General features: G+C 43.0%; 1 protein-coding gene across 3 annotated transcripts in view; it reads right to left on the reverse strand.

Annotated features, from left to right (window-relative positions):
* The window catches only part of nectin1a (nectin cell adhesion molecule 1a), a 180,940-nt gene extending 170,924 nt beyond the window's left edge, over positions 1 to 10,016 (reverse strand). For 2 of the 3 annotated variants that reach the window (XM_066707676.1, XM_066707677.1), the window contains exon 1: positions 9,068 to 10,016. In XM_066707676.1, coding sequence (XP_066563773.1) covers positions 9,068 to 9,119 — 52 coding nt within the window. In that variant the 5' untranslated portion in view covers positions 9,120 to 10,016. The remainder of the gene's footprint in view (positions 1 to 9,067) is intronic. The other variant, XM_066707675.1, reaches the window with a different exon arrangement.
* Positions 10,017 to 14,998: the final 4,982 nt, after the last annotated feature.

Genomic DNA, 14,998 nt, shown 5'->3' on the forward strand with positions numbered 1-14,998 from the left:
CAGGAATGTGGAAAATGGGTCTTAACTGAGGAAAGAGGCTGTGCACAGCTGTGAGGGGGCTCGAAGGGAGGGCGTCTCAGCCACACATAAAGGGAAAGCCTTTGGGAGAAGATTAGTCCATTGAAGGATCTGGGAGGGACAAACCATCTCCGCCCCTTGACTCAGGAGAATTGCCGGACATCATTGTTATCATGTAAATAAAGTTCTCATTTAAATGCTAATTCAGGGCCAGAGCTGGTGTTCGGTATTCTATGAGGGACAGCTTCCACCTACATGGGATTTCAGCTAAAGCAAGGTCAAGCTTCCTTCTGGGTATCTGATGCACAGTTTTAGAGAATAGAGCTTCTGGAGCACTGTTCCTGAAAGACCAGGTACATACCCAAGACCTGACCTGGAGATTTATTTATTTAATTGGATGTTCGAGATCCCAACATTAGTTGAATATTAATTTAAAAGTGAAATTGGACTTTTGCTCCTATACAGTATCATTATTATATACAGTGGTTATGAACTGATATAATACAAAAAGAGCCACAACGTCCATGAACAATAGAGATAAAATATCACTGTTCTGTGCAAACTCTGTTGAAATATGTGAATGTAGGCCTCAGAGACGTTTTATCTCTCTGTGTCTCTAATGCTCTATTTGTATTATTTATCTGTTCTAGGCTGATTTATATCTGCCCGAGCCATTCACTCTTAATGGTGAATCTCGGAATCCATTGACCAATTTATAATCCTGGCTCATCCTCACAGCACAAGACTCATCCCTCCTTTGCAGACAAAATGAAGAGAGAGAGTGAGAGAGAGGGATTCCACTTAATCCAGAAATACTATCACCAGCAATCTGCACATCTGTTAAATCGCTAAAAATGTGCATTCTTCCTGTTTTTATCCTGTGCAAGTAGGAGGTCCGATTGGCCGCATTATCTGAAGGGCAACGAAGACAACACTTAGGATTCATGTACCACCTTCATTTGGTATGCAATTATACCATTACATTCTTTCTGCTCGACTTTGAAACGCTTGTGCCATTCAAACAACACTAGCGTGTGCTGCTGCTGCTTCCTCACTCTCCTGACAAGCAATGTGAAGGCAACAGGCCACTCAGATGAGCAAAGTGGTGTCGAAATCATTAATAACAAACATCAAAAGACTCTTGAAGCTCCACCCGTTAACCTCGGGGTAAATTGTTAGCTCCTGGATCCCTATTTCTTCGCTTTCAATCTAGATAACGGGTGCAACAGAGGGTCAGAACAAAACGGCACATTCCTGATCACTATTCCAGGCTTCACTAAGCTTGTCCTCCAAGAACATTCTCCCCTCTGACCGCTGAAAAAGTAAGGCTTCATAGAGAGCACAATAATCATCTCCAAGACACATAAACTCTTCAGACACCTTCTTGATTTTAGTAATTAACTGGGCTTCAAGATTTTCATTGCATATGACCTAGCTTCATTAAATTTGGTGCTAAGTAATTCACGGCTAATTATTCAGTAATGAATGAACACTTAAAATAAACAGTAACTCAGTGTGTTTTTATTGCCTTGTGTAAAAAAATAATGGGCTGTAAACCATTGTGATGGTCCTGCGGCAAGCAACAACAAACTGCTTTCAATCGTCTGTCCAGAAGAGCATGTAAAAACAAAACAACTGGTTCAACATATTCACCTGGGAAAATAAACAGTCTGTATGATTAATATACCATCCCAATAACTGGATACATTTATCACCCCTCATAAACAACGCAGGTCAATGATTAATAGTCAATCATTGCATTCACAAACACTATTTTCTTGTCACATATGATGGACTGACTGATTAAATAGCTTTCATATGAAATTATTAAAAATAAAAATAAAAAACCCTAAAGGATGATTCTAGCGGGTTTGTGCTACATCATGGTCATTGCAGATAATGAGTTAGCACTTTATCTTTCGGGCTTATGGGAATTTATACATTGCTGTTCCATAGTGAAGCACCACATCACCTTACATAAATGTGCGGCTGTTTCACCGTGGTCCTGGGGAAGAGGGATAGGGGAATCCCAGGAGAGATTAGGGAAGGTCACGCTTGATCAAAGCACAGCCTCATTCCAAAGGGCTCCGAACACATGGCCAGCCACTCAGAATCTCCCTCCAGCATCCCAAGGGTCTCGGGGAAATGGAATGCAAAAGCTCAAGTACCATATTCCCTAGGGATTTGGGGAAGTTGAACAAGTGGGAATAATATTTTATGCAATATTTAGGGAGCAACTAGGTCAGGGTTCTCCACCTCAGGTGTGTTTTTTTCTTGTTTTTTGCTACAGATGAATGTCTCCATTACTGCCCCGGTCTACTTGTTTGTTCAGGCAGAAACTCATCATATTTTCTACAGGGAATTTGCATTTTGAGCGCTGGAGAGCAGAGCTATGTGTGTCTGCTTGGTTAAATCATTATACCGATAACAAAACGGAGAGCTCAGGTGACTTCCTTTGCTTTGAAATGTTCTACTTCCTGTTTCACTATACCAGCACCAACTATTCTTGGTGAGTTAGTTCCCCGCCACCCCACTTTAAAAAGAAAACAAAATGACTCGAAAAATACACCAGGCTGATTCATTAGCTACACTTTGTAAGAACATGTAGCCTAGTCTTCCTGGGACAGATGAGGAAGATCGGAAATAGAGATTTAAAAAAAAGAGAGAAAAGCTGAAAATAAGCCAGAGGATACTATTGATTTTTCTGTAGACATTTAATTAAAGATATAATGAAACACCTCCAATTTTTAACTGGGATCATTTATAGTGTATAGTGAGAACAAAAGCAGTTTATGTATCCTGATAAAACAGTTCAGCCCCCTGTGACACTGCATCAAACCGGCCCTTTAAAGACAAGAGACTACGGATTTTGCACCACTGTATCTTCAGCTCTTGCAGAAACCTGAGGGTTTGCATCCTTACTTTTTAACCACCCAGCACATCATCACAATTAACAAAGTAACAGCTGCACGAGCACATGAGCCAATGGAAGTGACAGTAAGGGACCACTGCAAAAAAAAAAACACACAGTTGTTTTGTTTGTCTGTGTATTTTGAATAGGTTACTGCTGTATTGTGTGCTTTCAGTGCGTTTATTCCTCGCTCTTCCTTGCAGTTTAATTCTCATGCCTCATCTGCTACCTCTCTGGGCGCTGCCACCTCCCTTGTCAGGAAGACTGGGGCTGCTTTGCATAATGGAGCAGGTTCCTAGGCACAGTGCCACCAAGTTAATTATGATTAGTAGGGCCATCACATTTTAGGATACATAAACACGCACGCACTTACAGATGCGCGGCTCAGGAAAGGTGTCCGTCACCCTGACGCAAACTGGCACCAATTTTGTGTTTGTTTTGTTTTTCCACCACAGCTCAGCTCACCTCAGCAGCAAGACTTAGGGTGGCGAGCTCTTTCATGGCATTTTGAGGGCAAACCAGTGGGGAACTGATTAACACCACCAGGCATCGGGAACAGGATAGACAGCGGAGACACTGGGGACAGAGCACAACGTCACTAATGGGAGGAAAAAAGTCTTCAGCACCTTTCCTTAAATAGATCAGATCAATGACAGTGCTAATATAAGAAGAGCTCCGGCTACATCTTGAATCATTTCTCACCGACTCTTCCTGTTTCCTGCTTTCAGAATGGACTGAGAAATTGACTTTGGGAATAAACAGCACAGTGCAGTTGCATTTGATTGACTTATTTATTTATGACACATGAAGCATCCATTCCTGGTTGTTAAAGATTTGCACGTTGTGTAACTTCGGTGGAGAAATTCCCTCGGTGCGAGATTAATTGTGCTCGGATGGATAAATGTGTCACCTGAAACACAGTGGAGAGAGAAAAACACAAAACAGAAACTCACCTACACTCTAACAGAGAACAAAGTAGCTCCTCTGATAAATCCATTTGAACAGTTCATGAATGCAGCTGTGAACATTAAGGTTAATCACTTCATTCCAGGAGAAATACAAAAAAAAAAAAAAAAAGGTGGCTTGGCTAATGGATTTTTTTTCTGTTCATCTACTAAATTAACTAATTAGCTTTATAAATTAATTAATTACTTTGCACACAACTGACACCTTCAGATAAACCCTTGAAGTTACAAACCTCCCTAATGCACCCTCCACTCTGATGGCCAAGCAAGCTGCATTATCCTGGCTGCCTTCAGATTTGCATGTTTTTCTTTTCACCCCCCCGCCTTTCGCTGTGCTATTCACTCTATCCAAGTCATGTATGATCACCACAGGCTGAATACGGCATTGTGTGCCAAACGCCTGAACCTCCGCATTACACATTCATCCCCTTTGGTGAAGAAAAAGAACAACAAATGAAGAAGACAATAACAGGGGGCCAGGGTGTGCTGGGTGCATATTGTCCAGTACATGCATGGCAGTGACACAGGTCCAGTAAGGCTGGGCAGAAAGGAAACCTGGAATGTTGCACCGAGAATGAATCGTGGGTAAGACAAAGAAAACTGACAATTTAACCCCCATACAACCAGCATTCAAATGTACACTGCATCTTGTGAATTAAATGACTCAAGCACTCAGACAGAAGCTAACCAAGCTTGGTTCTGCCTCTCGGGTTTTAAGGAAATTCCATTTAGTGACAGTACTTGTCAAAAGTAAAAGGGACTTCCAACTGCCTCCCCATAACACCCCCACCTACTCCACTGCATGTGCAGTGAAACACACACGGAGATGTGACAGGAGTTACAAGCGCCTTGAAACGGGCCTCGTACTTCTCACATTACCGACTTTTCATTTCAGTAAATGTACTTCAGAGGCCGGGGAGTCTTATTCACTCCTATCCAGTTGCCAGATCACATCCTATTGTGCAACTGCTGCACACAAAGCCCCTTTCCATGCCCTCTTTGAAACCTACTCCATTCCAAAACTGAATTGGAGTCACTCCCACTCAGCGGTGACTGGGGTGTAATCCCCCCCACAAACCCACAGTGAGATTTTCTGATCTCCAGTGGAGGGGCCTGGGTGACCACTGGGTGAAATTTCACATACAGTTATGCTAGTTGTGGGATCTTCCAGTTACCATACATGTCACATTGTGTGAAATGGAAGTATTTATGGGATCTAGAAAAAAGTCTAAAAGTGGAAGGATGTGAGGTTTGGGGTCTCCGAAGCAGAAATGCAGGGTTCCAGGAGGTCAGTCAACCTGGTATCACTGAGAAGGTGAGCATGTAATTCCTGGAGGACTGCAGCCCAACACCAGCCCCCTCTGCACAGCCCCACCGAATGTGACAGCAGACTGGCACAACAGCACGTAGCACTGGATTTCCATGCTATTAATAAAATAGCAAGCTCTAATCTCCTAATCTGAAGCATTACATGATCCGCTAAGCAGAATATCTTTAAATATATAATGTAAATGTATGTAAAATGTATTTTTTATTTTATTTTCATATTTATAGTGTATCTATGTATATCATGTTCGTGTGTGTGTGTATGCATATACATACATACAAACATTATATACATACAAATACTCTACATAAATCTACCCATTACATCTAACCATCCTGGAAGCACATAAATAAATTACTCAAGAGAGGGTTGTTTTTCCTGGGCTATTCATCTCAGTTGCTTTCTTCTCATTTTTGATGTAATGAAATCTCTGACACCAGATGTTTCCAAAGCCTGGCTTTTCAGACAGAAAGAAGCGAGACCTGGTTTCACAGATGGGTGCATGCGATCAGTGAAAGACCTGCTAACTAGTACTGTACTCTAACCTAATGTTTCAAAGGTTGAAGACATGGGGCATAAATACACTAAAATATCACCCCTGGATTCACCCGGTCATGTGTGCCTTTGACAAGCCTTCCTCCATTAGTGGATTAGCTCCAGTAACGCGAATGGGATAGAGGATACTGGCCAATGTAAAGGTCATGGTAAATCTTTGCGTGCGTCAATGCTGATACGTGGAATTGTCATTTTTGTTTAATTGTGTCAGTTTAGCTCATGAATCAAACTCTGCTCGTTGCCATCATAGATCACAACGAGAGTGCGACGCTGAGCAGTTAAAACTGATATACGGAATCCAAATTGGTTTAAAGTGATGCGGAGCGCCACTCAAGACACGACAGGATTTTTTGTAGTCAAGAACCAATTTTCATGTTCCGTCTCTTGTTTCACTTTAGGTAATAACATTCCAAAAAGGGATTTGCTAAGAGGCGCATGTTTTCAATGTACCCAGGGGAATGGATTAAACAGAATGATGCCCACATGGGAAGTGAGTATTATTTAAACCCTGCAGCAAACTAGCTATCTTCTCCAACACAAAGACCATGTAACACATTCCACTGTGCTTTTCCACAGTTCCCTCTGCTGCACTCGCTAGTGTCAAGCACAACACAAATTAAATAAGGTTAGATTTGCGATGACATTATCTCCAGTGTTTTCAAGTGACACCGTTTTTTGTTTTGTTTTGCAGCCTCTGGAGTTTTTGGAGTAAATAAAAGTCAGTCAGAGGAGAAAGAAGAAAAAAAATGATGTTTGATTGATTCTTAAAATTATAGAGGAATTTCTGCTTTTACCACAAAACTATGTTTGGAGATATAACAACAACAACAAACAGCAAAGAAAAAAGACCCTGGTGTGATATTTCCATTTTACAAGGCTGTCATCATTTCCAGACAAGCAGTTGTCTAAGGCTACCACAGAGGTCAGACCACTAAGGGCATCCATAATTACTTTTCCATTTAAAAAGCCATAAGCCAACACTGCTGTTGAACACAGCATGAGCACAGGACAGAGGACGACAGACTGCATACAAATTCCCTGTCCAAGGAACAGATCTCCAGGAAGGTGAGAGGTCCTTTACTTCCCATTTCAAAATCCAGGTTGGGTTTTAAACATTTTGAGGGAAAGCCTATACAGCCATCTCCCACCTTGTCAGTGACCTCCATATTGTTACAGCGTCCTCCTACCACTTACAACTGACGAGACAGCAACCTCTTCACAAGCAGAATTGCTCTTAGTCAGAACACAGGTTCACCTGGGTCATGCAGTTCAAGATATAATCATGCCCAGCTTGTCTAATCACCACCCAGTTTTATCCCCAATAATGCCATGTCATCAATGGTGACATCATTATCTGTCCAGTTGCTCAGATATGAGGCTTAGGGGGTGTTTTGGGTTCTGCCCCCCGCATGGCATCACAGGCATGCATTACTGTGTCCTTTGTGAAATACCACAGGCCTGGTAATCAAAAGAAGCAGCAATGCCAAGGCTGGCTAAATTGTCAATGAACTTGGTCTACAGTGTCTTGTATAACTTGAGCTTTATACACACACACACACACACACACACAATATATAGATATATCATTTCCTTCCATCTCTGAAAATAACTCCTTCTCAACTGCCCTTTAGTGATGGAGCTGCATTCACAGCGTGACTGGGAGTTTAGACTGGCATCAAGCCCTAGATTTTCAAGGCAGACAACTAATTCCTGCCAATTTCACTTTCTACAGCCCATACAAAAGCGACTTTCTCTCAGCCTGATCCACTGTGGCAGACGAGTGCAGGGAGAAAGCGAAAAATAGATAGATAGATAGATAGATAGATAGATAGATAGATAGATAGATGCGTGGATGTGTGCGCTGACCGGTCACAGCAGCCTGATAAACACAGCACAGGGGTGGGAGGATATATAATATTCATAATAAAAAGTGAACAGACTGGCGGAAAAACACTCATACAACGTTGGCTACAATGCGCTGGAATGCATATCGCGTTAGACATACTGTCAAAGTTAATAAATACATGAAATGCTGAAAGCCACTATTGCCGCTGACCGGAGGGGCAACATTAACATGTTAAAAACTGCATCTAGTACAAGTTACTTCAGTGATGATGATGGATAAAATAATCATTATAATGATGATGAGAACGAATAGATCAATAAGGCCACTGTTGTAAAACATCAGCCTAACATATGAATCATCTGCGGTTCGCTTGTTACAGTCCGTGCAGAATCGAACACGCAACAGCGCCAGATGTGCCAGGAGGGCAGGCTGGCAGCGGGGTGCGCTACACCGGGGAAGGGCACACAATGCGTGTTGGTACAGGATGAAGAATAAAAGCCTCACATTGGTTTGCATGCGGAATGAATCTCTGAAGTCTTTTGCTTCTGAACAGCAGGATACAAATAAAAACAACAGAAAACTGGACGTGAAACAATCTGCGAAGACACAGAAATGGTACTTGGGCAGGCAGGGTGCAAGAGTATACATGTTCCGTTTCAGTCCATAGGTCCTTGTCTTGCCTCAGTCACACTATTGCAATGAAGTGTAGAAGTGCACGGAGTCTGAGAGCAGGGTCTGGGGACGGGCGCCTTCACTGTCCATTACTGGGAGCTCTGGGCTTCTTTGAGCACCACAGGACGGGCTGTTTTATAATCGCTACACGCAGCCCATTGGCCACGATGACAAGAATAACAAATACCAATTAATCATCAAATCACAAGTTATTGGCGCTCATGGATGTGCGCAGCTGCTGCCTCGGCGCATTCAAAAGTCAACAGCCCCACCAGAGAAAGCGCTGCCTGCGCTGATGAATGTGATGCGCACTTACTGCCTCAACCTGCCCGTGAATCTGCGCAGATGTCATTATAACTTCGCCACTGCCTCACCTGAGAGACAACCCCCCCCTGCCCACCCCGCCAGCCATTATCTGGGCTTTCCATCATTTTCTATCGCCATCTGCCTGTGGCCTCACACATCCCACAGCGAACTCGTGTGTGTGGAGAGGAGGTATTTTACCCTTAAAACAGACCCATGACAATCATCACGCATTCTGCTACAGTTTCGATTATATACCCGATTATAAAGCACCTCCAGCTTTCACAGGTACAGATCTCACCTCAGCCTGGTCTCCTGTGTGAAGTACCCCCACGATTTTCACTTCTCAATGTTGCGACAGGTATGGGGGGGGGATTCATATTGCACGTCATATACGCAGCACAGTGCAGCTGTTAGTACAATTACATTGTGGCTGGCAGTGGGAGACAGTGGCACTGCTGTGCTCTTACCTGGCATGGAAGCAGCCAGCAGGAATATCCCAAACCCCGTCAACATCGCCATGGCCGTGACACTGCTCCCCCAAATATCCGCGTTTTCTCTGTACCCCCCAAATAGGCTCGTCTGTGTGCAATGGGGGCTTCGGGTTACTGTGCAACTTTCAGGGCCAGATGCGGGCGAGGTTGTGGTCCGACGGGCGCTCCTGGTGCGACACCCCGCTAGGATCGGCTCATACAGAAGGAGGAGGGATGCAAAGTCACGGATCTAGTGTGTCACGTTATTCCCAGAGACCCGGCGACTGCACGACGTGCGTCCCGCAGCAGCAGCCGCAAATGCGCGGACAGAAGTGCGCCCCGCTCCCGCAGCCGCAGCGCTCAGACACCGCACTTCTCACGCGTGGAACCGGCGCCCACCGGGGAAATCAAGAGATAGGATGCCCCGGAAAACAGATCGCACAAAAGTTCAACTAGCCATCGTTTCCCAAATGCATCAATTCCCCGTTAGACCAGTATCCCGGCAAGTGATGCAGTTCTCAGTTTTGAATTGCTTTCTCCCCCTCTTGTTGTTTTCGGGAAAGTGGAGAGAGGGGGCGGGGGGTCGATGCTACAACTGGAAGTTAAAAAAAAAAAACCTTTCCCCCAAATTGCAAAGAAAGTGTGATGTATCCAGCTGTCGCGGTTGTCGGATCTGTCTTTATAGCGCCGCAGCTCTGCACAAGTCCCGGATCCGCAGCTTTATTGTCCCCGTTGTGTGGGAGTCGAGGTCCGCACGCAGCGCTCCCGGACTTTATTCCACTTGCTCCTGCGGCGCCGGAGCTGCTGCTCTCCGCCAAACACGCCGCTCGCTTTTATTGGTAGTTACGGTTTTATCCCGTTTATCCCGCCGTGGAGATGTAACCCAGCGGCAGCCCCGTCTCGACCGAAATGTGCAGCGTAGCTGACAGCCACGCAGAGCGGAGCCCAACTGGGTGACGTCGGGCGAGGGAGGCGCTTGAGCCGCCGTGCAAAGAGAGGGAGGACCCGGGCGGCAACACTTGCGTTTAAAGACACAAAAGCAGAGCAAAGGCTCTCACTAATGGCCAGGAGTGACACTGCATCGCGTCTGGATTATGACACTTTGTTTCTCAGTTGCTTGTGGCTAAATTAGAGAGCAGTGAACCAGGTGCATAAATTGCAAAAATTATAAAAACAACAATACTATTATTATAATGCGGTCATGGGGATAGCTAGCACCAGGTGTAGGAAAACAGTCAGAGTTTGACTACAACTGTTCAATAATGTATAATCATCTGTGTGTAATGTATATATATACTTTTTCCACATTTTGTTGTTACAGCCTTATTCCAAAATGGATTCAATTCATTATTTCCCTCAAAATTCTACAAACAATTCCCCATAATGACAACGTGAAAGAAGTTTGTTTGAAATCTTTGCAAATTTATTAAAAATAAAAAACAAAAAAAGCACATGTACATAAGTATTCACAGCCTTTGCTCAATACCTTGTTGAAGCACCTTTGGCACCAATTACCAAGTCTTTTTGAGTATGATGCTGCAAGCTTGGCACACCTATTTTTGGGCAGTTTCTCCCATTCTTCTTTGCAGGACCTCTCAAGCTCCATCAGGTTGGATGGGGAGCGTCGGTGCACAGCCATTTTCAGATCTCTGCAGAGATGTTCAATCGGGTTCAAGTCTGGGCTCTGGCTGGGCCACTCAAGGACATTCACAGAGTTGTCCTGTAGCCACTCCTTTGTTATCTTGGCTGTGTGCTTAGGGTCGTTGTCCTGTTGGAAGAGGAACCTTCGCCCCAGTCTGAGGTCCAGAGTGCTCTGGAGCAGGTTTTCATCAAGGATGTCTCTGTACATTGCTGCATTCATCTTTCCCTCGATCCGGACTAGTCTCCCAGTTCCTGCTGCTGAAAAACATCCCCGCAGCATGATGCTGCCACCACCATGCTTCACTGTAGGGATGGTATTGCCCAGGTGATGCGCGGTGCCTGGTTTCCTCCAGACACGAGTTCAATCTTTGTTTCATCAGACCAGATAATTTTGTTTCTCATGGTCTGAGAGTCCTTCAGGTGTCTTTTGGCAAACTCCAGGCAGGCCATCATGTGCCTTTTACTGAGGAGTGGCTTCCGTCTGGCCACTCTACCATACAGGCATGATTGGTGGAGTGCTGCAGAGATGGTTGTTCTTCTTGAAGGTTCTCCTCTCTCCACACACTGGAGCTCTGTCAGAGTGACCATCGGGTTCTTGGTCACCTCCCTGACTAAGGCAGCCAGCTCTAGGAAGAGTCCTGGTGGTTCCAAACTTCTTCCATTTACGGATGATGGAGGCCACTGTGCTCATTGGGTCCTTCAATGCTGCAGAAATGTTTCTGTACCCTTCCCCAGATCTGTGTCTCGATACAATCCTGTCTCTGAGGTCTAAAGACAATTCCTTGGACTTCATGGCTTTGTTTGTGCTCTGACATGCACTGTTAACTGTGGGACCTTTATATAGACAGGTGTGTGCCTTTCCAAATCATGTCCAATCAACTGAATTTACCACAGGTGGACTCCAATCAAGTTGTAGAAACATCTCAAGGATGGTCAGTGGAAACAGGATGCACCTGAGCTCAATTTTGAGTGTCATGGCAAAGGCTGTGAATACTTATGTACATGTGCTTTTTTGTTTTTTATTTTTAATACATTTGCAAAGATTTCAAACAAACTTCTTTCACGTTGTCATTATGGGGTATTGTTTGTAGAATTTTGAGGAAAATAATTAATTTAATCCATTTTGGAATAAGGCTGTAACATAACAAAATGTGGAAAAAGTGAAGCGCTGTGAATACTTTCCGGATGCACTGTACATTCCCTTAGGCCCACAATCGGTTGCAATGTTATAGTGCAGCACATTACAACAAAGTACAATACAGTACATTAGAATACAGTCTGCAGGCTATTGCAATACAATATAATTATAATTATAATTATAAATGTAATAATAATAATAATAATAATAATAATTATTATTATTATTATTATTATTATTATTATTATTATTATTGAATCACAAAATACTCAATCGTTTCCTTATTGTGCTTGTATTTGCATATTAAAGCTGTTATCGTATTTTTCAAAAATGCCTTAATTAGTCTTGGGGGCCATTTCCACTGTCTGCTCAGTTCAGCTGTAGAAGGAGTTTTCTGATCAGTTTTGCAGTACTGTAGTGTTACATACAGCACAGAGTACTGTAGTACATGGAGTGTTACTTCATCCATAGCGCAGTATTACCACTGCTTCTGACAGACACATACTCCTATGTACATTCTGTGATGGACACTAACAATCCTGCTTTAATACTACTGCTACTAACCTATTTACTATGACTTATGCATACTACTCCTAATGTAATGTTACTACTACTTACACTAACCTACAAACTACAAACTCTCTGAGAGAAACATGCAAACACCATTCATGAGTGTCTTTGGATACATTCAATTCTTCTTCTTCTTCTTCTTCCTTTGTTTGTGAGCAGTGCTTCCTTGCTGTGATTGAATACATTTTTATAAGACGAATCTGAGGTCATAAAGGCTATTTCTTGCGTTATTTAACTCATGGTTTAAGGTGCAAACACAGTGGTACATGGCAAATGTCTGTGTATATAATTACTCTTTGAGACAGTTTTCCACATGATGTACATGCATTGCACATATTCAGTAGATGCAGATAAACCTACCGACAGATTCCTTATACATTTTGCTTTAATGTGCACTTCATACACCTTTAGCAATAGAAATGAACACAGCAGCCACCTTAGTCTACGTATTCTGGGTATATTTTTATTCTAACAGCATACCACTCATTTGCGAGTGAGACTCTGAAAGTAAAAACTCAGGGAGATGGTGAGAGCCTTAAAAATGTGTTCTTGCAATAGATCTCCAATCTCATTGTTATTTAATTGACACACTTTAGGATTAGTACACCTCCACACTATCTGTCTCCTCTATGACCCACATTCTAGTCATCATGTTGTGTTAATACATTTAAATCACAAGTTGTAAATTGTGATTTTGCAGACTCCCACCCATTGTATTCCAAGAAATCAGGACCAGAAATTTGTAGTTTAATCTGTGTGTTTAACCTGATTTGTATATAACTCTAATGTGCCACAGATAATCTGTTCATAGTAATTACATGTTTTCATGTTAATAATACAGGGCCCTAATCCATCTGTAACTGGATTAAGGGACAATCCTCATTAACAGGAAGAATGACGGATTTCCGTAACAATGTGCCGGTGGCCATACCATGTTATTTTTTCCTTTTTTTGTCTCCTCAGGTAAATCTGCAAACATGCAGATCTGAACACTGAACACCAGGTTTCTTTAGAGGCTTACAAGCATTACATAACAGTGCTTTGATTCTTAAAGTTGAGTTCAAAGAAGAACACTAAGGTAAGGATCAAATAAAAGCAGAATAAAAGAAAATCCCAGGACTTGTCAATGACACATGAAAGGAAAAGGGAACTATCTCCATCATGTATGTTTATTAAAACACAAATCACATTAAGAAAATGAACAGTCTGTCTTTGATCCACAGAGGAATTCAGGTCAAAGACTCTCATTAGCAATTTAGAGGAGAGCTATGAAATTACAACATAAGAGGTAAGCCTTCTTATCATCCCAAGCTTGTAAAATAAATAAATAAAACTGCTTTGCCTATCGTCAGTTGAAGCACTTCAGATCACTTCTCAGTATCTGTACACAACCATCCGGAGGCTGGCATATGCCATAATAACAATAATATTATGATGGAAAAATTAGGACCTATACAAATAGAAATTATTTGAAATGTTTTAATGGAATGCAGGCTTTCGGGTTACCTTCCTCAGCTCATTGTCCACACAAATACTAGCATAGTGATGCAAATAATAGTGGAGCAAACAGTACAGAAGCTAGTGTACAATCAAGACCACCAGAGCAGAACACAACATCAACACAAAGCTGGAGAGACTGGGGAGAGGGGGGGCATTGGTTTCATATGTCAATTTATTTATTTAGTATTCGTAATTTCTTATCAGATACACTTCCTTAGTATTAAAACAGAAAGGGCATCAGTGTAATGGTTTTTAAGGGAATCTGTATCTTTCCCTAGCTCAGTCTTTACACAAATAGTTGTCATTGAGTGGAAGTGGAGTGGAGTGTATTAATAAATACAAGTCAAGCAAGCCCCGTGAGCTACATAAGATAACTGCTGGGTTTCTGTGGAATAAATAGATACACAGATGCATAAAAACTGAGATGAAGAGCAATGGAGGCTTGACCCAGAGGTCACAGAGCCTCACTAGTCGTGCTCGACTTTCTCTCAGCACCGTCGCTCCTGAAAGCAATTCCTCATGAGCAGGGGCAGACTGGGACCAAAAAACGGCCCTGGTCTTTTACCCAGGGGGGCGATGGCTGGTGGGGGGTTGCCAAAGTGTGGTTCTGGGTGCCGACAAAGTGCAGTTGGTGGGGAGGTGCGATGTGTGATTCACATGGGAATCGACCGGCCCACTGAACTAAAAAATGGACCAGCCCGATGGCCAGTCCGCCTATGCTCATGAGTTATCAAGCAGCAGCAGACTGCCTCTTCTGTTATCTCATTTGTGGAGCAACTATTAAAATGATAATTTCCAATTACTTCAGGTTCATGGACTGTGCCTTTGCTTTGCAGAGGGCGCCTGAGAAAACCTCTGGCTATTCTACAGCATTACGCTAGGTTGTTTATGTGGATAGTTCAGTGGAGTGAAATTATGAAGCTACTCTGCCCTGCAAAGGTTTAAATCAAAGAAGCGTGTTCAGGTTACAGTAAATTAGCACGGGGGAGGGCGAGGGGGGGTGGGGTCTTAAAATCCACTCAGAATTTGTGTAGCTTCTGGCAAAACTATGCTGCTTTAATTGTTATGGCGTTTGCACT

Source organism: Amia ocellicauda, chromosome 1, assembly GCF_036373705.1.
Source record: "Amia ocellicauda isolate fAmiCal2 chromosome 1, fAmiCal2.hap1, whole genome shotgun sequence".
Classification (NCBI taxonomy): Eukaryota; Metazoa; Chordata; class Actinopteri; order Amiiformes; family Amiidae; genus Amia; species Amia ocellicauda.